Here is a 25,514-nt window from a genome sequence, read left to right as displayed (position 1 = left end):
TCTCATAAACGGTGAGTTTGAATTTCTCCCTCCCTCTGCTTGTTATTTGGCTATATGCTATCTAGCGTCCATGAGCCAGTCGCTATGAAGGGTGGTGCCCAGAGATGGGTGACTTCTGGCTCACTCAGATGGGTGACTTCTGGCACCGAGCCACAGAAGGAAAGGGGACACAACCTGCCCACAGAATAACTTTGCCTCCTCGTCAGACCCCACTGACAAATTCAAAGTTGTAGGGCAAGATTTTCAAAAGCCTCTAGTCATATGGGGTGCCTCCATTTCTGGGGGCTCCAACCTGAGAGGCCTTTAAAGGGCCTTCACCCTTTTCAAGCTGAACACCCCAGAAATGGATGTGCTCTAAACCACTAGTCCTGTTGCATAGCAGTTGCAAATCCCTTTCATTCCTATAATGTCTGTATCACGGGAAAGCCATTAGCTGCATTTCCATCTTGCATCAATCATTAAATCATGTTTAATAAGTACGAAAAGGAGGTGAATACGTGAAACTCAGGCTCAGAGCATCGTTTCTTTATTGAGATGTGAGGGGAGGAGACAGTGTTGCCCAGATCCAGGGAGAATCTAATGCCCTTTTTTTAGCAAAGGCAATATTAACATCATATACGAATGTGAATATTCAGGATGGGAATCTCTGCAGACAGCAGCCCAACTGGCGCCGTAATAACCTACGTCTCGTTTCCATAGAGACTTGGGCCGTTTTTGCCAGCAGCGAAATCCTGATTGACACCTAACACCTTCTGAGAGGTAGAACCATGGTGTCATAGAAACGGGCTCTGGATGTGCATTAAAGCCTCTCACCGCAGGGCGTTGTTTTTGTTTCCCTAAGTCAATTGTGTGCCAGCAAAAGACGGACTGGATCGACAGCTCTGGAGACAGAGGGCCCATCTTTATTCCACCAAACAGGTACAGCGCAGGCAAGGGGCCAGTCCTCGCTGGGATGATGGGAGGGGGGCGAGTGGGTGGGGAAATAGAGACGCCTGGTTGCTTTCGCTGAACAGAATTGCGTGGGGGAATCCAGATTATGTGCTGACTTCACAACGCGTGGATGGTTCTGGAGGGCTCTTCCCCGTAAACAGGCAAAGATGGTCTCCTCATACCACACTGCAGTGGCTGGTCTGCTTTCATTTCCAGTGTGAATTGGATGGCGCGGCGGGGTGATTGGGAAGGGGGCCTGGGATTGTTCCATCTCTAGGTTGACAGTTCACACAGCAAATGAGTCAGACCTGAGAATCCAAACTCCCCCATGAGAGGGGCTGTGTGGGAGTGGGAGCTGTTGCCCACTCGTGATTTAGATCCAAAGTCCTGAGGGAGCCATTTCCGGATCCAGATCAGGGTAAGGGGAGGAAGGATGGGGGGAAAGAATCCATAAGGCGCCTCTTCCTGGTGGTTCTCTCTCCTGGCCCCCACATCAAACCAGCTCTCTCTCCCTCTGCCCACGTCGGTGCCCCTCGCCCACCAGCCCTCCTGCCCCAGCGGTCACCCCTGACTTCCTGCAGGGGCCTTCATTCTCTTCCCTCTGATGGGGGCAGGAAGGGAAATTGGGGGGGATGCCACATAGTCTCACTGGGCCTTTCAGAGGGTTGATAGGTAAATGCCACCCCTTCCCCACGCCCAGAACATTCATGAACGCGTCCTCTGCTCCCCATAGCAAAGCCTGCTCCAGCCATCGCACTGAGCTACAGGCCTCAGAGGCCCTACTCTGTGTTCTCATGGGGGGTACCACCCCCCAAGGGCTGGTGAAGGAAGGACCCCTCTGATCCCCACCCCCAACAGGCCGGGAGATGGAGAGGAGCAAGAGTCACTGCCCCACCCCAGAAGACAGGGATGGTGAGGGGAGCAGAGAGGCTTGGCTGTGAAGGAGGTTAAATGTGGGGCTGGGTAAGAAGGACGGTACCTGGGAAAGGTGGGGCTGGGTGGGACAGAGGGAGGAGAGGCAGTTGGCTGGGGTGACATGGATCTGGGCTGGGGTGGCAGGGGGTGCTGGGAGGGGCGGGATGAGAAGGTGCTAGGAGGACGCACGTCTGGTCCCGCAGGACAACAGGAAAGATGCCGGGAAGAGCCCAGGCTGGGGGCCAGGCCTAGCATCCAGTCCCAAAGGGAGCGGCAGACTGCAGGCACCCCGACAGAAAACACCCTGGCTAACGGGGTGCTGCTCTTGAGGGGCAGAGTCTGCGCTGGAGCCTGTAAAGCACCAAGCTTCTAGCTGCCCCTCCCCACCAGCACTGCTCCAGTTTCCTTTGGCTCCGCTGGGGCTAGAACATGCCACGGCGGCACCTCATCCCCCCGGGACCCTTTCCCTTCCCTGCCCAGCCAGCTCCACTGGCCAGTGCAGAATGGGGGCAGGGGCACAGCTAACCACTCCCCATCCCATGCACAGAGGCGCACAAGCAGGAAGCTGCATCCACACTTAGGCGATTGCAATTGTAATTGGACCCCCATTGCCCCCTTTGTTCCCTGGCGCAAGGCAGAGCTATTACCTGGCTTTTAGACAACACTCTCCAGCTCTGCCTTGGCACAAATTCCCTCCTGCTTCCCCTACAGCTCCGTAAATCTACCTAAGCCCTTGGCTTTTATTGGGTACATCCACACTGCATTGTAAACCTGGTCTCACCGCCAGGCTGACACGTCCATACTACACTACGCAGCCCTTCTAACTTGCGTCTGTGGCTTGAGCTGCATCCACAAACGACGGGGTTTGGACCCGAGTCTCAGTGATACTTGGGCTCTGATCCACCCTGCTAGCAGGGTCATAGTATGCGGGTCCGGAGTGCTTGCTGCCCTGAGTCAGACTGATTTGTGTGTGGATGGAAGGAGGGCCGTGGGCTCAAACCTGAGTCACAGCCCGGACTTAGTCTGCAGTATAGACATGCCCATTGTCTCCAGCACCCTCTTGTGGCTTCCTGATCTTCCCCCACCCCAAGTATCTTCCTTTGCCCCCAGCAGCCTCTGGCTTACGTTCAACGAGGGGCTGCCCCATTAAGTCATTGGGCTTTGGATCAGGCCCCAAATTTTCTTTCCTTCCTCCTTCTAAAATGTCCGACAGTGACCCAGTAATGAACTGAACTCAACACCACACGAGTTCAAATCCCCACCCCGGTGACTTATCCCGCCAAGGCAGACTTAGTGCATTAACTCGTAGGCATGGGTATCCTTAAGACCAAGCCCTTTAAACTGCGCCTTGTGTCTAACTTGCAGCTGCCTGGATGCAAAAGATCCATTTTTCACATTTCAAAAGAGCATCATTAAGCCCCTTCCAACCTTTCCCATTCATTGCCATGTACTAGTTGGTTGTGACCCTCCACTCCAGAGGTGGCTGCATTTTAGTGGGGCTCTGTGCATATAGTTTGTGTAGGATATAATGATCCTGTGTTACTGGTGGCCTGGGAAATTGATAGCCCACAGTGTGGCTGGTTTGGGTTCCCTCCAGAAGCGATAGGAGCAGGCACTGAATACAGCATAGTCAGTCATGCAAGCAATGGGCTTCTGTGGGTACCACGGTAACTCTCTGTATAGACCTCATTGTGACATTGCACTTCATAATGGTTTATGGTAATATGTTTATAAGTGTCAGAGTAACAGCCGTGTTAGTCTGTATTCGCAAAAAGAAAAGGAGTACTTGTGGCACCTTAGAGACTAACCAATTTTTTTGAGCATAAGCTTTCGTGAGCTACACAGCTGTAGCTCATGAAAGCTTATGCGCAAATAAATTGGTTAGTCTCTAAGGTGCCACAAGTACTCCTTATAAGTGTGAATATGATGTAACTAGAATATGCTTCATGCAAAAGGTCTCTTGTAAGGTATCATTACAAAGCTTATAACCTACTGAATATATTCATTCTATTTGTATGAATATCTCGTTCTTGTATCTGAAACCAGGAATATGAAGTATGACTCTGAGGTTCTATTGTAATTATGCAAATTGTGAGCCATTAATGGTGATTTAGAATCTTGATGGCTCCCATTGACTAGGACAATTGGTTGTAAATGGCTATGTTTACTTGTAAGCCTTCCTGTATACCTGTGTGCCAGCCAGTGGGTAACAAAGTCTTAGTGACATGTGACCATCTCACCTGATACTGGAATCCATCTTAAACCTGGTGCTTTTCCATTTAGAAGGAGGGGTGGAGACCCAGAGAGACAAAAGATTCCTGCCTTGTGCCAAATATATAAAAGGGGTGAAACAGAACAAAGGAGCTTCCAGTCATGAGAAAACCCCTAGTTTCCATCTAAGATGTCTGCTGGAACTAACAAGGACTGTACCAGGGGAAAAGATTGGGCCCAGACTAGGAAGGAGTCCAGTCTGTGAAAGAAGCTGTCATAAATATAAAGGGAAGGGTAAACCCCTTTAAAATCCCTCCTGGCCAGAGGAAAAATCCTCTCACCTGTAAAGGTTAAGAAGCTAAAGGTAACCTCGCTGGCATCTGACCAAAATGACCAATGAGGAGACAAGATACTTTCAAAAGCTGGGAGGAGGGAGAGAAACAAAGGGTCTGTGTCTGTCTGTATGCTGTTTTTGCCGGGTACAGAACAGGAATGGAGTCTTAGAACTTTTAGTAAGTAATCTAGCTAGGTATGTGTTAGATTATGATTTCTTTAAATGGCTGAGAAAAGAACTGTGCTGAATAGAATGACTATTCCTGTCTGTGTGTCTTTTTTGTAACTTAAGGTTTTGCCTAGAGGGATTCTCTATGTTTTGAATCTAATTACCCTGTAAGGTATCTACCATCCTGATTTTACAGAGGTGATTCCTTTACTTCTATTAAAAGTCTTCTTGTAAGAAAACTGAATGCTTTTTCATTGTTCTCAGATCCAAGGGTTTGGGTCTGTGGTCACCTATGCAAATTGGTGAGGATTTTTACCAAACCTTCCCCAGCAAGTGGGGTGCAAGGGTTGGGAGGATTTGGAGGGGAAAGACATGTCCAAACTACGTTTCCCAGTAAACCCAGTTAAAGTTTGGTGGTGGCAGTGGAAATTCCAAGGGCAAAGGGTAAAATTAATTTGTACCTTGGTGAAGTTTTAACCTAAACTGGTAAAAGTAAGCTTAGGAGGTTTTCATGCAGGTCCCCACATCTGTACCCTAGAGTTCAGAGTGGGGGAGGAACCTTGACAGAAGCTTATTAGAACATCTCTGAGGGTGAGATTTTATCTGTAATCTGTTTCTTAATGTATTGGGCTTAGACTGGCATGTTTTGTTTTATTTTGCTTGGTGACTTATTTTGTTCTGTCTATTATTACTTGGAACCACTTAAATCCTACTTTTTATACTTAATAAAATCATGTTTATTTATTGATAAACCCAGGGTAAGTGATTAATACCTGGGGAAGCAAACAGCTCTCTATAAGTGTTATAGAGGGCAGACAATTTATGAGTTTACCCTGTATAAACTTTATACAGAGTAAAAAAGATTCCTTTGGGGTTTGGATACCATTGGGAAGTGGGTGTCTGGGTGCTGGAGATAGGTGACCTGCTGAGCAGTTTTTGGTTAAAGCCTGCAGCTTTGGGGGCGTGGCCCAGACCTGGGTGTGTATTGCAGCAGGCTAGCGTGTCTGGCTCAACAAGGCAGGGTTCTGGAGTCCCAAGCTGGCACGGAAAACGGGCTCAGAGGTAAATTCAGCACATCAGGTGACAGTCCCAAGGGGATCTCTGTGACCTAACCCATCACACTCATCATAACCATCCCATTATCTGAGTGCCTCACAAACATGAGCAGTCCTTATCTTCACAACACCCCTGGGGCTGGGAAGTAGAGAAGTATTAGCCCACTCATACTAGTGAGGAACAGAGACACAAGGTAGATTAAGTGACTTGCACAGATCATAAGAGAAATGGGTGGCAGAACACAGCAAGGGAGCAGACCTGGTGCTTGGGAGACAAAAGTTATGTTCCCTACTCTGCCCCACAACTTCCCACTGACAACGTGACCTTCGGGGAATCATCCAGTTGCTCTATGCCTCAGTTTCCCAACTGGGACATGTGGGGAATTTCCTGTTTGTAAGATGAGGCTAATGCACGTTGTGAGGCTCAAAGCTGTAAAGGTTTGAGGTGTTCAGATACGATGGGCTGACATCAGCACCCTAGATAACTATGAATTGAACCCAACTCTCCTGGGTTCCAGCCCAGTGCCCCATCCCTTCTCACCTTCAATTCTTACATACAACACAGCACCCTACAATATTACACCTCTTCCTCCCAAGAGACACCAACAAGGGGTGTCCCATTCCAGGCAATATACCTAGTTCCTCCGACACGTGTTGCACAGAGCTCCTCCCAAAAGCCAAGGCACTCTCTCCCAAGCAATGACTGGTTGTGTGTCGGAAACAGTTGGGTTTTTATGGCTTGGATTATTTGCTATTTCTCAGCAAGCTCACACAAGGTCTCCCTGCATCTCACGAGAGGGCGGCTGTTTGGTGGGTGCGGGCTGCGCTCGGTGCCGGAAGCCAGAATGCAGCTCTCGGGTGGAGGCAAGGGAATAGTTATTTTCAGTTCAGAGTTTGCCAAGGTTAATTAGAGGCTTGTTCGAATTCCCCAGGCCCTAGATGTGATCCATTGAAATAGAGTCCGGTAACGGATGAATACGAGGAAATGCTAACAAAAGACACCAAGGCACTGGCCTAATACATGTTGGGTTCACCTGCCTGTTTGCTAATGAAGGGGGAGAAAATGATTCCCTGTTCACGTTCCTTAGCACATGTCTGAGTGTGGCCCCAGGTTTAAGGATCAAGGGGGACAGAATGAAATGCCTTTCCTTGGGGCGGGCTACTCCACCCGTGCAGCAGGGACAGAGGGGTAGGGGTATAGCACCATTGAGGGAGCCAGGCTTCAGGAGTAACCTACAGTGTCCTGTGCTGGGTGGGTAATCAGTGACTAAACATACTTCCTCACCTCTAGGGCACCCCTTCCTGCCCAGGGGCGGCATTGCAGGGGACTTTATCCCTCTCACCCTCTCTGGCAGGCACTTTCTCAGTCGCAGGGACCACTCCCAGACAGCCTCTTCCCTGAATTCTCTCAATGGGTCTTTTGTGGCTCAGCCTTCTGGCCGAGTCATGCAACAGTTCAGTTCCCGTCTGGGGTTCAGCTCCAAACCAAAGGTCCTTTACCCACTCCAGGGGATCAGCTCCAGTCCAAAGTCATAGATTCATAGATATTAAGGTCAGAAGGGACCATTATGATCATCTAGTCTGACCTCCTGCACAATGCAGGCCACAGAATCTCACCCACCCACTCCTGCGAAAAACCTCTCACCTATGTCTGAGCTATTGAAGTCCTCAAATCGTGGTTTAAAGACTTCAAGGAGCAGAGAATCCTCCAGCAAGTGACCCGTGCCCCATGCTACAGAGGAAGGTGAAAAACCTCCAGGGCCTCTTCCAGTCTGCCCTGGAGGAAAATTCCTTCCCGACCCCAAATATGGCAATCAGCTGAACCCTGAGCATATAGGTAAGATTCAACAGCCAGATACCCAGGAAAGAATTCTCTGTCGTAACTCAGATCCCATCCCATCTAGCATCCCATCACAGGCCATTGGACCTATTTAGCATGAATATTTAAAGATCAATTAATTGCCAAAATCATGTTATCCCATCATACCATCTCCTCCATAAACTTATCGAGTTTAATCTTAAAGCCAGATAGGTCTTTTGCCCCCACTGCTTCCCTTAGAAGGCTATTCCAAAACTTCACTCCTCTGATGGTTAGGAACCTTCATCTAATTTCAAGTCTAAACTTCCCAATGACCAGTTTATATCCGTTTGTTCTTGTGTCCACGCTGGTACTGAGCTTCAATAATTCCTCTCCCTCTCCGGTATTTATCCCTCTGATATATTTATAGAGAACAATCATATCTCCCCTCAACCTTCTTTTAGTTAGGCTAAACAAGCCAAGCTCCTTGAGTCTCCCTTCATAAGACAGGTTTTCCATTCCTCGGATCATCCTAGTAGCCCTTCTCTGTACCTGTTCCAGTTTGAATTCATCCTTCTTAAACATGGGAGCACACAGTATTCCAGGTGAGGTCTCACCAGTGCCTATTATAACGGTACTAAAACCTCCTCATCTCTACTGGAAATACCTCGCCTGATGCATCCCAAGACTGCATCAGCTTTTTTCACGGCCATATCACATTGGCGGCTCATAGTCATCCTATGATCAATCAATATTCCAAGGTCCTTCTCCTCCTCCGTTACTTCTAATTGATGTGTGCCCAGCTTATAACTAAAATTCTTGTTATTAATCCCTAAAATGCATAACCTTACACTTCTCACTATTAAATTTCATCCTATTACTATTACTCCAGTTTACAAGGTCATCCAGATCCTCCTGTATGATTTCCCGGTCCTTCTCTAAATTGGCAATACCTCCCAGCTTTGTGTCATCCGCAAACTTTATTAGCACACTCCCACTTTTTGTGCCGAGGTCAGTAATAAAAAGATTATCCTTTGCCTGTCTTGGGCTCAACTTCAATTCTTCCCCCTGGTCAGAGAACTGACATCTCCCTCCCCAAGGCTTCTCCCTGCTGGGCGTCTAAGTACCACATAAACTGACCTTACACGCTACTGGGCTTCCGCCTCATTCCCTGGTCCTCAGGGCGCTGCTCCAGGCTAGGGCCCCACCACAGGAGCTAACCCTGCTCCTGCAGCTCTGCTTCCTGGCCACAGCTCATCCCAATGACTGGACCTGACTGCGAGAACTCCCCTGAGCTCATCTCTCCTTGGTGTCACCGCCTCAGCTCCTTGTACAGCCTAGCTTTGCCTTCCCTGGCCAGCAGGCAATTAGTTAATCACCTCCCCAGTTTGGAGCATGGCTAAGTTCTCTCCCTTGCCTTACAAGTGATGGGGAGTAAGCCCCATCACAATGATCTTACAGCAGCTGTTAGAGATGGAAATGTCCTAATGGGTCATCTAGATGGAGGGAGGGCCTCAATCTTCATCCCCACACAAACCGGCTTGCAGTGATTTGTGTCCCTCCAAGCCCATCATCCTTTGCAGCTTCAATTTTTTTTTATTTGAATATTTTATCCATCGAGAATAAAGTAATTTCAAATGATACTGTTGGGGCAGTGCTTTGTAGATGGGGTGCAGCTGTGAGGGGCGACAGGTGGTGGTGGGATGCTGGGTGTTGGGAGGAGGCTGCCAATTGGATGGGGAGCAAGGATGGAGGCGCTTGGTGCTGCTGGGAAGGGGGTGTGGGAATTGAGAGCACTGGGTCATGTGGGGTGGAGGTGCGGCTGGTGGCTGCTGGGTGCTACCAGGTGGACGGGGGAGCTGGCTGGGATTGTGGTGGGCAGTGGATAATGGGGCTGCCGTCATGCAGGGTGCGGGTGCCAGATAGGAGGGTGTCACTGGTGGGGGTTGCCGCCTCCCTGGGGAAGGTGCCACTTCAGGGTGGCATGGAGCTGACAGAGTGCTGAAAACAGCAGGTGCTGCGGGAACCAGGAAGCTGAGTGGAGAGGGATGAAATCACCCCACCCCTCTCCCTGTTGTTATTTTGTATCGTGCCTCTCCCCTTACCCCTCTCCTCTCTAAACTAACCATTAATAGAAAGCCAACACAAAACCAGCCACCTGAGCATTCAAGCTTTACTACAAAAATAGAGAGTTTGTTGCATGTTTCAACTGAAGGCCCAGTCATGTTGTGAGGCCCTGTCCCAGGGCTGGGTGTTTTGGGTTAGCACCTGAGAACTCCTCTCCTGCCCTAGTGTCACCCAGCACTCTCCCTATGGAGGGGCAGGTGAGGCCTCTTATCTCATCTGGTGGACCCTGATTGGCTACTGCTAGCTGCCAGCCCTTCTAGTCACTGGAGGACCAAGCCTTGTTGGTTCTGACAGTACCAGACCCTGAGTGACTTCTCTAGGCCGTGCTCAGTGGTCTAAACTCACAGCCCCTCTTTTCCAGGTGACACTCTCCCTTCAGGATGGGATGTCGGGGGGCAGAAAAAACCTGGTATACCCTGTCACAGTGACTTACAGGTTGAAGAGGATAGAAGTCACACCAGCATAGACTGCCTCTAGATTCCCTGCTGAATTTGGGCTGGTATCACAATGCAGGGCAGGGTCAGAGTTAAGGCCACGATTTTAACATTGGCATGGTGTTTAAACTGGTAGCCTCACTCCACCGCTGTCTACTGAGTGGAATTAGAACTGTTCAACTACGTGTCAGTGGCCCTCTACTGCTAAGCCCTGAAGGAGATTCTCTTTTAGCTCAGATGGTAGGAAGCCTGTTTTCAACAAAGGAGAATCTGAATTCTACCCCTACCGGGGCCACGAAATTTTGCTTTGTCAGAGTATGCGGCGTACACACTGGATGCCTGCCTGTGGCATCCCCTGGAAAGGACGTGGGACAATATCATCTCCAGTGACCAGATCAGCGAGCAGGCTAGTACGGCAGTAGTTATTGCAGCATCATAGTGGCATGATGAGTGGAGCTGTTGTAGCCTGTTGTGTCAGTAATGTAGGGTTTGGTGCCTTCCTAGTTAGCCCTTGCCATACCGCAGCATAATGGCTCCGGGGAGCAGCCCCCTTCTGCGCGCACCAATGCCTGATTTTGACAACAGTCAGTCAATATGATTGACAAGATTGACCATTCCAATTTCTTTGTTTAAAAAACAAACCAAACAAACTAACAACAACAAAAAACCCAACAACCCAGAGATTTTAAAAAATACCATCCAAAAATATTCAAATAGGAAGGCCCAGATTGGAAAGGTCCCACCCACTGCGTTCTTTATGGTGTTCTGGCCAGTCAAAACCAGGGGATGAAAAGCAGGCTTTAAACAAACCGGAAACAATGGTTGTTTCCCGCTCTCTAAAGGCCTGATCCAAAGCACCATTGCAGTCAGCTGAAAGACTCCCATTGACTCCAATCCAAAGCAGATCAGGCCCCAAGAAACTTCAGGAAGGGTCCTGTCCTAGTTTGGTCAAGGGTTTCAGGTTGGTTCCATGTCGACTGGACTCAATCCAGTCGCAGCTTGTGAACATCCCTGGGGACTCCCTAATGGCTGAGCTTGGAGCTGTAATAAGGCATTTCTTTGTTAATTGGAGGTTTAAGCCCTGTGGCTCCCCAGGGACCTGTGGGCTGCCCCAGCAGAAAATAGGTAAACAACAATGATTTGGCTGTGGTTGGATTAAAATTCAGATGGGATTGACACAAAATTGAAAACCTTGCTAATCTATAAAGCCCTCCGTGCTCCAGGCTATTGTTTATTGTTGAACTTTACGGGGAATAGATTTTTTTAAAATATTTTATTTTAACCTCCACTAGCGTAGCTTTGTCCCCCTTTACTGGATGAGATGGTTACTGAGTAGGTGTAAGACCGACAGACAGACCCTGGTCGTTGGTAGGTAGAATTGAACCGGGGACCTCGGGAGCTTAGTGCATGGGCCTCTCTGGCATGAGCGAAAAGCCAGCTTGCCTGTTAGTTAAAGCTGTAGAGCAGACTCATTTTCTGTCTCTCTCTAAGTGGTCTTGGTGCCACTAGATGGGACACAGAACCACACCCAGAAGGGCTTGTCTACAATGGCACTTTACAGCGCTGCAGCTTTCTTGCGGAGGGGTGTGAAAAAACTCCTCCCTGAGCTCAGCAAGTTTCAGCGCTGTCAAGCGCCAGTGTAGACAGCGCGGGTCCCGGCGGTGGTAGCTACGCCCCTCGTGGAGGTGGTTTTTTAGGGCGCTGGGAGAGCTCTCCCAGCACTCTGCCGTGACTACACAAGCCACATTAAAGCACTGCTGCAGCAGCCAGTGTAGACTAGCCCATCGGCGTGGAGGCTGGACTAACCCTCACCCTTAAAAGAGGTCCCTCCAGGTCAGGTTTGAAGTGTAAGAGCAGTGCAGAATCTTGTGCCGTGCTATGGAGAAAGAGCGATCTCCAGCTCGGTCAGTCCAGCACATTTCAACAGCCCTAAGTTCACTTCACCTACTGGGCTAGATTCTCTTCCACGGTATGGTCCCTTTACACTGCCCTGGACCCAGTCAATGGAAAATATCCGTGGCGTAGAGAGATTTCCCAGCTGGAGAGGGCCACCATAATGGCTCTCCACTTCTCCTCCTCGCTGCTCCCGACATAGGGCACTTGGGAAAGATGGGCATGGCTTGCGTGCTACTGGGCTCTGGCTATTCTGAGCTGCTGATCCCCTTTGGGCAGTTGAGCGTAGTTAGAGCAGCTTGGAGGCAGCCATAACTTGCCTCTGATTGGACCCAGAATTGGGGGAGGACAAAGGTGACTGTAACCAGACAAATGCCTCCCCACCCTAGATGGCTCTGCAGCATTCTGCCTCAGTTTCCCTTTCTCCCAGCACCCCTTCAATTAACTCCACCAATCCAGAGTCCTTAAAAACATCCCTCTTTGGGGTCTAATTTAGTTGTATAAAATTCACAACACTCAGTCCTGGGGCTTCTCCCCAGAGAGGATCCAAGACCACTTTTCCCCGGAGCCAATCCGGACCTTCCCACTGAGACTTCCCTTTCTTTTGGCAGGCCCTGCCTGGCTGGAGTCATTTGGCCCCTGAAGTCCAAGACTCTTCTGCCACCTTCTTCTGCCTGCAGCCTGCCAGAGCTTTCAACTCTCTGCACCTTCACACTCCTGCACCCCTCTTCCTCCAGCTCTTTATAGAGAGGCTGTTAATGAGGCCCAGATGGACTGGAGCTGTTGCCTCTAAAAGGGCCAGGCCACCCTCTAATAGTGACTTAAAGCCATCTTTGTCCTGCACCTCATATCCATGCAGAGCAGAAAACAAAGATCTGGGACCCCGCTTTTGATAATTAGATTGCCTGCTTGCATCCAGGATGGATGCAGGATCCGCAGGGTTAAAGGGAAATATGTACTTTAAAATAGCATTTTGTTCCTGCGGACACGACGGTAGGATTGTAGGGGGTTAAATAATTTCTTCTGGGTGCGAAAATTCAACTTTTCTCAGGCTAGCGTGTACCTCGCTCCGCAGGGAACGAGGTAGGTAAAGAACGGAGAGCAAGAAGCGGAATAGTGTAAGCAGATGTTTCAGCGTTTTATTAAATAAATCTACAAAAGGCTCTTTTCTAAGAACAGACTTTGCTACAATGGCAAACAGAAGGTGGTGGTGTTCTTTTGACAGATTCCAGCGACTGACACCCTTTGGGGGAGTCAGTAACGCCAGGGTGACACATGAGGAATAAACAAGCCAATACAGTCAGAATTAGGTCAAGTTATTTCACCGTGCAAAGACCTTGGCTTCTAACCCAATGTAGTGAATACAGTGACCTGTAATGACACCATACAGTCACCTTTTATACAATACCGTATGAATTAATAAGATCTATAGTAAAAATAAACCTATGTAGCAGCTTTGTCAGAGTTAAATGTAAAATTGCCTGACAAAATGATACAGTAGTTGAATTCTGTTTCGGTTCCACAGACACAACACACACCAACTCACACACGTCAGTCTGCCCTGGGACAGAAATACTATCAGTCCTTTCAAGAAGAGCTGGTTATGTAAACCAGGGTGCTACAAGTAAAGCTCCAATCTGCTAGGAGCAACCAGTGAAATAAAACCAGTACCAGAGATCCAGTTCTGCATACTCCAAAAGGTCAGGTGAAAAAACTCCCAGGGCCAAAAGGTGCCATGGCTTGGTTAGCTTCATTTATTTAACAAAGTGAGAATAAATGTTCAGGAAAATAAAATGCCCAAAGACAATGGCAGTGGATATTGAGGGTCCCTGAAAAAGCCTTCGCACTGAACACTGCAAAACAGAAAGGATTTTTGCCCTTGTGGTCTACCTAGCTGCCAGCTTCCTGTGGCAGCCACATAATCTGGTCCCCGGGCATTTTTGCTGACTGATCATTGGAGTATGCATCAGATATCATCAGTTCAGTCAAATGTAACAAAATGCTGCAGAATTTGGTTATTGGGATTGATTTGGTTGCTCAGCACACATACACACACACACGCACACACACACGGGACGGGTGGATTTGGAAGAAATAAGAACCGACCCGACCCTTCACCCGACACATGAACCAAAACTTTCTTGATGTTCAAAAAAGTTGGGTCAATTTCACTAGCATGATTGTTTTTCACACCCCATTACACTTCCTGGTTCTGGCCGGAAAGAAAAGCACCAAAGTAGCACAAGAAACCCACTTCTTGCGGTAATTCTGGCCCATCCAGAAGCAGGAAGTGTCTGTTATCTCACAAGAGGGTCTGTTCTTGTGAGCTGACTGGCCCAGCTGTGCAGACTCACATTGTTCAGACAAGCATCTGGCTTCCAGGATGCTTTTCTGAACCTCCAAAGCTATTGAGGTTTGACCATGGCTACCTGCATGAAACGAAACTACCCACACTTAGGTCAAATGAGTTAAAACATTAACAACCAGGAGGGTTTGTGGCCCGCTTGGATCTGTCGCTTTCGGCAAATTGAATCAGAGCAGGATTTTAGTTCACAACCAAGGATCGATTCTTTCCTCCAGGCCCCATCAGCCTCCAATTCCCTGGGTGCAGTTACACCTAAATCAGCAGGGAGTATTGTGCAGTTATAGCACAACTCCAGCGTTCCTGCTGTCCCCAAAGTCCAAGGACCAGCTTGTTTCTTCATGCCCACTTTTGCCTTTCCTTCTATACAGAGCTTGGTCTACTGAGCGTGGCCCAGCTTTGACCAGCGCCATCCCTGGAGCTTTTTCTGCTCAGCGGAGGTAGCTCCCTCTTTGACGCTTCATCGCCGTGTCTTTCAAGCCACTCTTTCATCCCATCACCTCTTTCTCTGGCAGAAGGCTCTTCTGGGAGTGCTGAGGTCTCCCGTTCTTCCCAATGGAAACAGCGGCTCTCGGCCGTACAGAAAGAAGCTCAGCAACGGTAGCAGCAATCCCTAAAAGCAACAACAAACAGGATTAAGTGGAGGGTGCAGGATGGAGCAGGGGCTGTAGGGAGGGAATACTTTCAGGGCTAGGACACCAGGGTGGAGCCTGGGCTCTGGGACCCTGCGGGCTGGGACGGTCCCAGAGCTCGGGCTCCAACCCCAGCCTGGACGTCTACGCAGCCCCGCAGCCCCAGTAGACTAGCCCCGGCCAGCCGTGGAGTTTTCTTTGCTGTGTAGACATACCCCCGGTGGCCTGGGTCAGACCCTGATGGCTGCTTGGTGGCCTGAATGTCATAAGGAGAAGACAAGGCTGTGATGCCCACTCCCCCTCTCAGGAATAAACTCCTCTGGGTGGTGCATGCAATGGCATCGAGCACCCTTCAGCACTTGGCATCAGACCCTTTAGGAGCTTCGGAAAGGTCTGGCCGAGCACTAATTACCTGGACTGGGTGTTTCCCTCAGGACTGCAGATGAGGCACACGGTGGCTTTGACTTCGGACATCCGCTCCCCCTTGCTGAACCCTTGGAATTTAAGCCTCTTTTCTTCTGTGTTCGGAGCAGTGTGAAGTGAATTCTTCAGAGTGAGTCACTGTAACAGAGTAATACACGTGAGCCACAGTGACAGATACTATTTTGCATTGACACTCTGTCATCCATTCCCACAGATCTCAGCTTGCTAGTGTAAAGATCCCCCTTCTGCACTGACATTCAGTCACAGCCAAGCAAAGATGTCTCAGCAGCAAGGAAAGAACGCTTGCTCTCTGTCCCAGACATGGGCAAAGTCCCCGGTCCTGAGACTCAACTCATGCTGCGTAGGTTACTATCCCCAGGACTTGAACTTGGAACCTCTTAGTCTAGAGGCAGTCGCTTATTCAGCTGTGCTAAAGAGGGAGCTGGTAGGTTGCTTAGCTAACAGGAGGAGTCATCGTTCCTGTTTTAAATGTCCCACCCCTCCCCTCAGGACATTATCCCACAGTTCAGTGCATTTAATTTCCCTTTGCTCGATCCGCTCCCATTACTCTGAGTTACTATACCCGCTTGGGCCATGCTATGCCATCGCCACCCCTCTCTCTGACGTTGCGTGCTTCAGCGGCACACCTAAGTTTAGGGGCCAATGTCAGTCTTGGCGCAACACCCCTGGCTTCAGTGCTGTGGGACCCACGCACCCCTGGACTGAGTTAGCTCCTATGACACCTGCCTTAACACTTGCTAATTGCAGAGTGGGGAAGTTGTCTTACCTTCAGCCTCTGGGAAGGAGTCGCACCCAAAGGTTTTCAGAGCCACCGGGGCAGCTGCGGAGTCCCAGGGAAATTCCAGCTACTCCTTGTAGTTTCTCTCTTTCTCTCACGTGCTGATGCTGCCTATTAGGTGATGGATGCTATGCAGTTGCTGAAGTGCAACCGAGAGTGGTGTGGGGCACTGTTGTTAGCACACCCCCCGTAAAGCCTTTCTCAGTACGTTAGCCAGGCCTGAAGATCAAGAAGGTCCAAACGTCCTGTCTCAAAGTCCCATCTTCATGCTTTAGTCAAAGTGCAGCCAGTTCTGGTCTTTGATATTTAACGTGGAAGAGTAGCACAGAGCCCAATTTCAGCTCCATCTAGTACCAGCTTGCAGAACGAAGGGGCTGGTTTAGAAAGTCCATCGGTTTTAGACAAAGTTCATCCATCAGACTCCTCATACCTAGGACATCAGACCTTCCAAAAGCAATGTGTCTGTAGATCTGCCATCAAGGAGTCTTCTTTGCAAGCAGGGTCTGGGACCCAACACATGTAGCACCTCTTAACTTTGTTTCTGATTTCCTGTGGCAAAGTTCCACAGAAATGGACTTCTGATGTCCTATTGTACTGACATCTCCAATGGAGGGGCCTTGCTTTGCTGTTTGGGGGATATTTGCTCTGAGTTCAGGGTGTGTTTGTTTGATTTAAAAAAAAGAATAGGAATTTACCCCTGTACAATGTTGATGCCTTGTCTGATTGCCCCATCTCACAACCCCAAAGTAGAAAGATCTCTGGCTTATCCCCATTCATCTGCCTGGTCCTGAATCTTAGCTAGAGAAGACTAATGCAGCAAGGAACAAAGGTTTAGTTGCGCCCAGTCTAGTGGTGAAACAGCACATGCTGAATTGCCACCTGGAGGGATGGTGGGAAGCAAGTTTGGGCTTCCCTCTCCACGGTAGCAGCGGACATGGGATGAAATTTCCCTTGTTGCTGCAACGGCCTGTTGGCATGGGTCACCCACGGGGAGAGAAGGAGCTGAGAAAGGGAGAGAACCCCTGGGAGGAAAAATGAGAGCAGGTGCCGGGTGAGATACAATGTCAGGTGGTAAAATTGATCAAACCCCTTAAAGTTGCCATTTGCAAGTTCTAGGCTCACTTCGAAACCATTATGAACTTTAAAAAAGTTTCTGCCCTGAAGCTTTGGTGGGAGGTTGCGAAGGAAGCAGAAGCCAGTAGCTTCTTCTTGGGGTGGACAAAGTCCCGTCAGTGTGACAGAGACAGGCAAGTGTCAAAACAAGGATGTTCCACTTAGGAAGGGGACCCCTCTCCAGAGGATACGAGACTGGTGGGTAGGTGGGAACTCTTGGTCAATAGCTGCACCTGTTTGAAGTCCTTGAAAGGCGCCAGCATAGGGTGGCTGCCTCTGCAGAGGGGAACAGTCTAGCTACTCCAGGAGTATCATAAAACTGTCCACCCCACAGTGGTTAAAATAGTATCCTCAGACTCGCACCACCCCTGTCACATGACTCGGGTGAGGCGGGCAGCTACGTTCTCACGTGGCCCATCCGTAAACAAAGTTCATTCCTCTGCCGAGGGCCACTGGACTGAGTCCAGCCATGACTGGTCACAGCCAGAACCTCTCGCTAAGGAGAAGCTTCCTAAATCAGCCCCCTCCACACCTTTGTATAATACAGGCCAATCCCGTAGTTATACTAGCTCATATCACCGTAGCTGGTGGGCTAGGGGGCTCGGGTTGCGTCTCATCGCTGGCAATGGGACTAGCTGTGGTTGAAGGTGTCAAGCTATCAACTGAGTCCCCTGGCTGATGCTCTGGGGTTCTCTGGGGGGTCGGCTCTTCTGACTGGTCGAAGTCACTTAGGACTTCCTTCCCCCTCTGGATCAACTGCTCCAAGGTCTTGGGCAAGGGGTGACTCAGGAAGCGCTTGAATTTGGGCCGGAGGGTGCCTACCACATACTGGATAATCTCCTCCTCCTCTGCATCAGTGTAGAGTGTCTGATACAGGTCTCTTTTACGCCAGAGGAACTCATCCAGGGGTTCCCCCTGCTTCTGGGGTAGATCCAGCTCCCGTTTGATGGCGTCCCTGGTCAAAGTGCCCTCGCTGTACTGCAGGAACTCCTTCTTGAACTCCACCCAGTTCTTGACCGAGTCCTGCTTATACTCCCACCACTTTTTAGCTGGGCCGTTCATGTGGTTTTGGATCTGAGAAAGCCAGTACTCCTCAGTCCCTCCCACCTGCTTCAGATATTCCTCCAAGTGGCTCAAAAACTCCCGGGGGTCCTCAAAGATCTGGGTCTCCACCGGGGAGGCCGGAGCGTCCTCCGGGGCGGTGATCCACTGGTAGGAGTCGTGGGGCTGGGGCATGCTAGTTATCTCCCCGGGAGAGGGAGTCAGTGCGTACATTTGGCTCATGTCAAGGGCATAATCATAAATCTCCCCGTCATTGCTCCTGCCCTCCGGGCCTCCCACCCCGACGGAGACAGTCTGCCTGGCATGGTCCGCGGGGCCATATTTCCCCCCCATAGCCTCCAACCGGTCTGCCCATTTCTCCAGGCGGAAGAACACCTCCCTCCAGACATTCATCTCCCTCTTAACCCACCTCTCCAGGTGGGCAATGGTCTCCTGGCATCTGGCCAGGCAGGCCTTGATGGACTTTTTCCACCTCTGGTTGTCCGTGGATGGGACATGGTCCTCCAGGTTATTCTCTAGCTTCCCCACTGATTTCTGCAAGCCTTTCAGCTCCCTCTCCACCTGCTTGGACACCTCCGTGAGGAGGTGCCGGTGGGTCCTCCTGACGTGCTCCAGCATCTCAGTCCTGCACTTCCCTATCTGCAGGATCACGTTGGGCTTGTTGGCTACTCCGCGGTGCCCCTGGAAGGTGTGGACGCTCCCATTGGTGATGCTATCCAGCTGCATGGTTCCTGTGGCGTGAGCAGGCTAAACCAAGCAGCAATGCAACAGAGCTAGAGGTAAAGCCCTAGTGGTTACCCCGGGCTTTTAATTTAGTGACACTCCTGCCCTGCTTTTAAATCCTCTCCCGAAAGACACACACCGCCCCCTCTTGCCTCCCCAAGTACGTCTCACACAAACACAACCGAGTCAGATATCACCCCAAGGAGAGCTGTCCAGTCCCCTTTGCAGCCAGCCGGAGTCGGTGGCAAATCCGTTCAGGCCGCTCCCAGCGTGCTGGTCCCACGTGCCTAGGGCGACGCTGTCAGGCAGTGAGCGCCTGGGAAAGAGAGGGCGTCCCGGCCTGGGATCTCCCACCGTGCGCCGTGTCTGCTGTCCTCTTCCGGAGTGCGGGATCTTGATCAGCCGAGAGTTCCCTCTGCCGAAACACACACACAGCTAGAAGCTGCTGGCTAATATCCTAGAGATTTCTCCTTTGCCTTCCAAACTGCTGCTAACTTCGAGCCCCGGGCGAAAGCGACACAGAGCTCTATCGCTTCCCGGTCGGAATTGCTCCTGTCTCAGGCATTCCCTTGTACTTATACCTCGCACAGCTCCCCATGTGGGCGGCTCCCTGCCTCTTCCTCCACTCACAGCTCCGCGCTCATTGGAGGAGAGCGGGCCCGGTGGCTGTGGCAACCCAAATCTTGGCAGCACTCCCTTTGCTTCCCGCCCCCTCGCGTACACCCCCAGCCTCAGCGCTGAGAAGCACTTGAAAGGTTCTGGAGACAGTTGGATGGATGGATGAGTAATCCCACCTTCTGCCTTTCAACTCCCAGAAAGCACTTATTCATCGCTCAACTATTTACTCAGCCAGGTCATCATTAGCATGCTTCCCCCAGCGGCGCTCACAGTGGGGGGGAAACGCATATGAATTCAGTGTGTCACACCAAGCCAGCCGCCCACAGTCCCCCGCACACCCCCTGCGCACACACACACACAGGCAATTGTTGGAAATTGTGATAATTCAGCAGAAAGGAGAAAGGGGAAGGAGCGGAGTGGACAGAGTCACTCGGATTCAAATGAAAACACTCCAGAATTTCTAAAGCTCTGGGAGGTGGGAGTTGTTCCAGTCATTTAATGACACCAGGCCAACTGCTATCTTAGGGATGGTTGTGATGGAGGGAGGGAGGGAGGGAGGGAGGGAGAGGAGGGGGGAAATCTCATCTAGGTTTTCCACCAAATTAAATCCGCCCATCCAAAGTGCGTTCCTTACTAAGCTTGAATCAGATGCTTTAATTGCTCTGCCAGCCCACAGACATAGCTGAAGCTGCATTTGTTCTTGGCAAGGCAGGAAAGCCAACCATAAAAGGAGACCGGGGCCTTATATAACCAACGGATAAAGGATTCCCTTCCAGAGAGAGTTCCCTTCCGGAAAGCCGTCATACGGATAGAGGAGCGGTGGGGTGGGTGCGTGTGTCTTCTCGTCCCAAGGAGGAGGGAGCTGTCCTGGGTCGCTTACTCAGAGGGTTCTCAGTGTTATGTAATAAGGTGGCTCATACTGGTCCCCAGTGGATGTCTCCCCCTTACACTCTGGGCAGCGTGCCAGCCATGCCAAGGCAGTGTCCGCACCAGGCTATTTGCCAAGCGTCTCCTACCGTCAATAGTGCTGGTTCAGCTCTGATGCTGGCAGGGAGTGCGGGAGCCTGAGCGTGGACAGGATGTCAGCAGTTGCCAGCGTTTTAACGACCCCCTGCTCAGAGGAGAGCCAGCTGATACAGTGGTTCAAAGGCTGGTGGCCTCTGGTGCTCCCACGGGAGCCGTGGTGGCAATGTGTAGACAAAGCCATAGTGGCCGAGGTCAAGCCACACAACTCTCAGCTGGTGCCTGGTGCACCCTCCTCTCCTGACATGTTGTGATGTAACATGCCATGGACCTAGGGTGCTTCTCCTCCTCCCTTCGTCCCATAGTAGCAGGTATCCCACTGCTAGACTCACCAGCTGCCTTCTAGGCCCCTCTGGCCATGGGACTGATATCCCAGGGATCCTGCCTTAAACCTCCCTGGCTGATAAGCGGCTAGTCTCAGGGATTTCATGGAGTCATAGAAATTAGAGAAGAAAAAAGAACAATCCCGCATGGGCAGCACTGGGTCATTCCCTAGAGGACAGTCTTAGGTGTTTTATCCAGCCCACATCCAATGTAGTGAGTTAAGTGCGTGAATCGGATTATGAACCCAGTTTTCAGGTGTCTTGCTTTGCATGCCCAGTCACCACGGTTGTGCACGTGAATTGGGGAATTGCTTGCACAACTGCAGCAACAGAGGATACACTTTGCACACCTAACTGGACACCTGCCACTGTGCAGCATTTCTCCCCCATCTTCCACCGCACGCGCACACACACACACACACACACACACACACACACACACACACGTACACAGAGAGAGCTAGCTCCATCCCGACTGTATCCCACCAAACACTGGAGTGACACCAGCGATGAATTCAGCCCACAATGTAAATAACAACTCGTGTCTCACTCCACACACAAACCCCACGCCCAAAGTCCAAGTCACCGGGAGATTAGGCTGGGTCCGCATGGCACCGTTTGGTGCTTTGGATCCAGTTTGTCTGATTCCAGCTCTGCTTTCTGCAATGCACTGGTTCCCTCCCATTTCTGGGGGTTGTGTGGGGTTCCTTCTGGGCTTCCTGGGGAATGTCTGGCTGGTGGAAAATACCATGACAACTGTTTTCCTGGTATTGCTAATTAAAGGAAGGTGAGTTGGCAGCAAGGAAGGAAGGAGGGGAGCCAGAAGCAAAGGGAGAGAGAAAGAGAACTGGCACTGAGAGACACGGCGGAATGGGGACAGTGGGAGAGACAGACCCAGACAGAGGGTCGCTGGAACCATGGAGACAGGAAGAGCAGGGCCAGGAGGGTCACAGAAAAAGGAGACTCTGATGCCTAATTATTATGATTGCCACTGTTTATCGCTTGCCATCATGGTGCAGAGCACTGAGCTAGACACACGGTGCCCTCGGGCCCAGACTGATCGGATGGGGGGCACGAGCGGGGGAGAGGATGACAAGCTGGAGAGCAGAACAGAAGGGGAGGTGAGAGGCTCTCAATCTCCCTGCCATCTGTGGAGCCAAGCCAGTGCTAGCAAGCAGAGGAGACACTGGGCAAAGGGAGAAAAGAAAACCAGGGCGGGAAGTGAGCAGCCAGCTCCCATACTGCTGAGAGAGGGGAGGGGAGCAGAAATAGAAAGAAAGAAAGAAAGAAAGAAAGAAAGAAAGAAAGAAAGAAAGAAAAGGAGGGAGTGAGAGCGGTAGGGAAAGAAAGCTAAATAGAAAGAACATGATTCATATCTCACTGACACTGGGGTAAAATGGGGTTTATTCCCCTGAGATCCCTGGAGCTAACCCTGTGTGAGATCAGAATCAGGCACAAAACATCAGAAGAGGGGAAAAGGGCTAACTAGACCGACACCAGAATGAGTGCAATGGGAGAAAGAGCGCCTAAAACCCAGACAGACAATCAAAAGAACAATGGGCTGGACTGATCCCCGGTGCAGCTCATTATTCTCCAGTGGAGTCCCGTCAGGGCTGAGTTTGAGCCTGTACCTTTAAGAGTGTGGGCTCCCCCTAGAACCCTGGGGTCCCCAGAGCACAGCAACCCCCCTGTGCACCGGCCTCTACAGGAGGGGCAAGAGGCAAGCTGTGGGGAAGAGCTCCCCTGGCCACCTGCAGTGGGGTGAGACAGCTCCCTGCATGTGCTAGGGTTGTGCAGAGATGCTGCCTGCAGCACCCTGTGCTTTCATGTCACACGCTGGCTCTAAAGAGATATTTCCCCTGGGCTATCAGTGGCAGTTGTCAACCAAAAGGACAAACGCCTACCCCAACGAGTTTGTGTGGGTCCTGTATTTGCCATAAGGGCAGGCTGCATGGCCAATGGAAATAACATGGGCTTGGCCCTCCTGGTTTGAATCCCGGCTGCACTCCTAACTCTCCGTGACCCTGGGGAGAAATGTCCTCCCTGCCTTAGTTTACCCATCTACAAGACAGGTGCAGGAGAGCAGCTCAAATCAAGGTGCTAAAGGAAAGCATGTAGGCTGCATAGTGAGGTGCACAGCTGAGAACAGGCAGAAGGTGCTGCATTTGCAGTATCTGCCCTGCCTAGAGCCTTACTGTGAAGACTCGCAACGTGAACTAGTCTGGAGCAGAACTGGCCCCCACCACAGCAGTTTCTGGTCAACTCCATTGCAATCACATGGTGGGATTACAGCTTGAGCTGACACCCGGAGCTAGCTCTAATCTGGCTAGCTCAGGTTCCAGAGCCGCAAAGGCGTGACAGCGTGAACTTCTGCATGGGCTGTGCAAACCTGCCCACAACCCTGGGGAATTATTCATGATGCTAGCCTGTGATTCGTAGATTTCAAGGCCAGCGGGACCTTTCTGATCATCTAGTCTGACCTCCTGTATAGCACAGTGCAGAGAACTGCCCCAAATCAATTCCTAGTGCATACTGCTTAGAAAAACAGCCAGGCTTGATTTAAAAATTGTCAGTAATGGATAATCCACCACGACCTTTGGTAAATTGTTCCAGTGGTTAATTACACATGCTGCTAAAAGTTTCTGCCTTATCTCCAGTCTGAATTTGGCCTGCTTCAACTTCCAGCCATTGGATAGTGTTAGACCTTCCTCTGATAGACTGAAGAGCCCGTTATCAAATATTTGTTCCCCGTGGAGGTCCGTATAGACTGTGATCAAGTCACCCCTTAACCTTTTGAGTCTATCACAATAAGGCAGGTTTTCTAATCCGTTAGTCATTCTTGTGGCTCTTCTCTGAACCTCTCCAATTTATCAACATCCTTTTTCAATTGCAGCCACCCAAACTGGGCACAGGATTCCAGAAGCAGTTGCACCAGTGCCAAATTCAGAGGTAAAATAACTTCTCTGCTCCTACTCGAGATTCCCCTTTTTATGCAGCCCAGGATGGCATTAGCCCTTTTGGCCACAACATCACACTGGGCACTCATATTCAGCTAATTATCCACCAAAACCCCGAAAGCTTTGTCCGAGTCGCTGCTTCCCCCATCCCCCATCCTGTAAGCATGGCCTACATTCTTTGTTCTTAGATGTATACATTAGCCATATTATAACACATATTATTTGCTTGTACCCTGCTTAACAAGTGATTCAGATTGCTCAGTGACCTGTCCTCTTCATTATTTACCACTTGGCCACACCCCAAGACTCCAGTAAAGTCACAAGGCAGTTGTTTTCTTCTAATACTGAACAAGGAACTTTACTGGAATAAAGAAAACAATGGGCTTGTCTTCACTGCAACGGCCATCTTGAGCAACTCCTCTCCGCTTAGCCTTGCAAAACACTGAAGGTGCCCAGCGGGAATAGATTAGTAGTTGGAGACTTGTGCTAACTCCAGCTGTAGCTGCATCTGTGATGTTGCACTCTATATGATTTTATGAAAATATGCTAATGAGTGTGAATATAATGTAACTGGAATATGCTTCATGCAAAAGGTCTCTTGTAAGGTATAATTACAAAGTTTATAATCTACTGAGTGTGGTCATCCATTTTGTATAAATGTATAATTCTTGTATCTGAAAATAGAAAGATGGAATATAACTCTGAGGTCCTATTGTAATTATGCAAAGTGTGGGCCATTAATGGTGGTTTGGAATCTTGATGTCTCCCATCAACTAGAACAATTGGTTGTAAATGGCTCTGTTTACTTGCAAGCCTTCCTGTGAGTCAGGCCAGGAAGAATGAAGGTTTTGGGTCTCACCGGACATGTGACCATGTCTCCTGGTAGTGGAATCCATCTTAAACCTGGTGCTTTTCCATTTAGAAGGAGGGGTGGGAACCCAGAGAGACAAAAGAGTCCCACCTTGTGCCAAAGGGGGTGGAACAGAACAAAGGAGGTGCCAGTCATGAGAAATTCCCTAGTTACCATCTGAGCTGGAGCTGACAAGAACTGTACCATGGGAAAGGATTGGGCCCAGACTAGGAAGGAGTCCAGTCTGTGAAAGAAGCTTATTGGAACATCTCTGAGGGTGAGATTTTATCTGTACTCTGTTTCCTAATGTATTGGGCTTAGACTTGCATGTTTTGTATTATTTTGCTTGGTAACTTACTTTGTTCTGTCTGTTATTACTTGGAACCACTTAAATCCTACTTTTTATACTTAATAAAATCACTTTTGCTTATTAATTAACCCAGAGTAGGTAATTAATACCTACAGGAGCAAACAGCTGTGCATATCTCTCTATCAGTGTTATAGAGGGCAGACAATTCATGAGCTGACCCTGTATAAGCTTTTTACAGAGTAAAATGGATTCATTTGGTGTTTGGACCCCATTGGGAATTGGGTGTCTGGGTGCTGGAGGCAGGAGCACTTGAGCTGTTTTCAGTTAATTCTGCAGCTTTGGCACGCATGGTTCAGATCCCGGGTCTGTGTTGGAGCAGACTGGCGTTCTGGAGGCCCAACAAGGCAGAGTACTGGAGGCCCAAAGTGGCAGAGAAAATGGGCCCAGAGGTAGT

General features: G+C 50.0%; 1 protein-coding gene and 1 long non-coding RNA gene across 2 annotated transcripts; one reads left to right on the top strand and one right to left on the bottom strand.

Annotated features, from left to right (window-relative positions):
- The first annotated feature begins 775 nt into the window (after positions 1-775).
- Positions 776-24,717, top strand: LOC122464380. Its single transcript, XR_006288337.1, has 3 exons — positions 776-918; positions 23,837-23,892; positions 24,154-24,717. It is a non-coding gene; the product is annotated as an uncharacterized LOC122464380 (long non-coding RNA).
- ARC (activity regulated cytoskeleton associated protein) lies at positions 13,893-19,577 on the bottom strand. Its single transcript, XM_027820859.3, has 3 exons — positions 16,070-19,577; positions 15,272-15,420; positions 13,893-14,840 (listed from the first exon to the last, which is right to left on the bottom strand). Exon 1 carries the CDS (start codon positions 18,980-18,982, stop codon positions 17,765-17,767), a length of 1,218 nt encoding a protein of 405 aa, XP_027676660.1. The 5' UTR covers positions 18,983-19,577; the 3' UTR covers positions 13,893-14,840; positions 15,272-15,420; positions 16,070-17,764.
- Positions 24,718-25,514: the final 797 nt, after the last annotated feature.

This window comes from Chelonia mydas, chromosome 2, assembly GCF_015237465.2.
Source record: "Chelonia mydas isolate rCheMyd1 chromosome 2, rCheMyd1.pri.v2, whole genome shotgun sequence".
In the NCBI taxonomy this organism is placed as follows: Eukaryota; Metazoa; Chordata; order Testudines; family Cheloniidae; genus Chelonia; species Chelonia mydas.
This window is presented reverse-complemented; position numbering and strand designations above follow the sequence as displayed.

Coding starts and splice junctions, on each gene's coding strand:
- ARC (XM_027820859.3), bottom strand. CDS start 18,982: ATGCAGCTGGATAGCATCACCAATGGGAGCGTCCACACCTTCCAGGGG.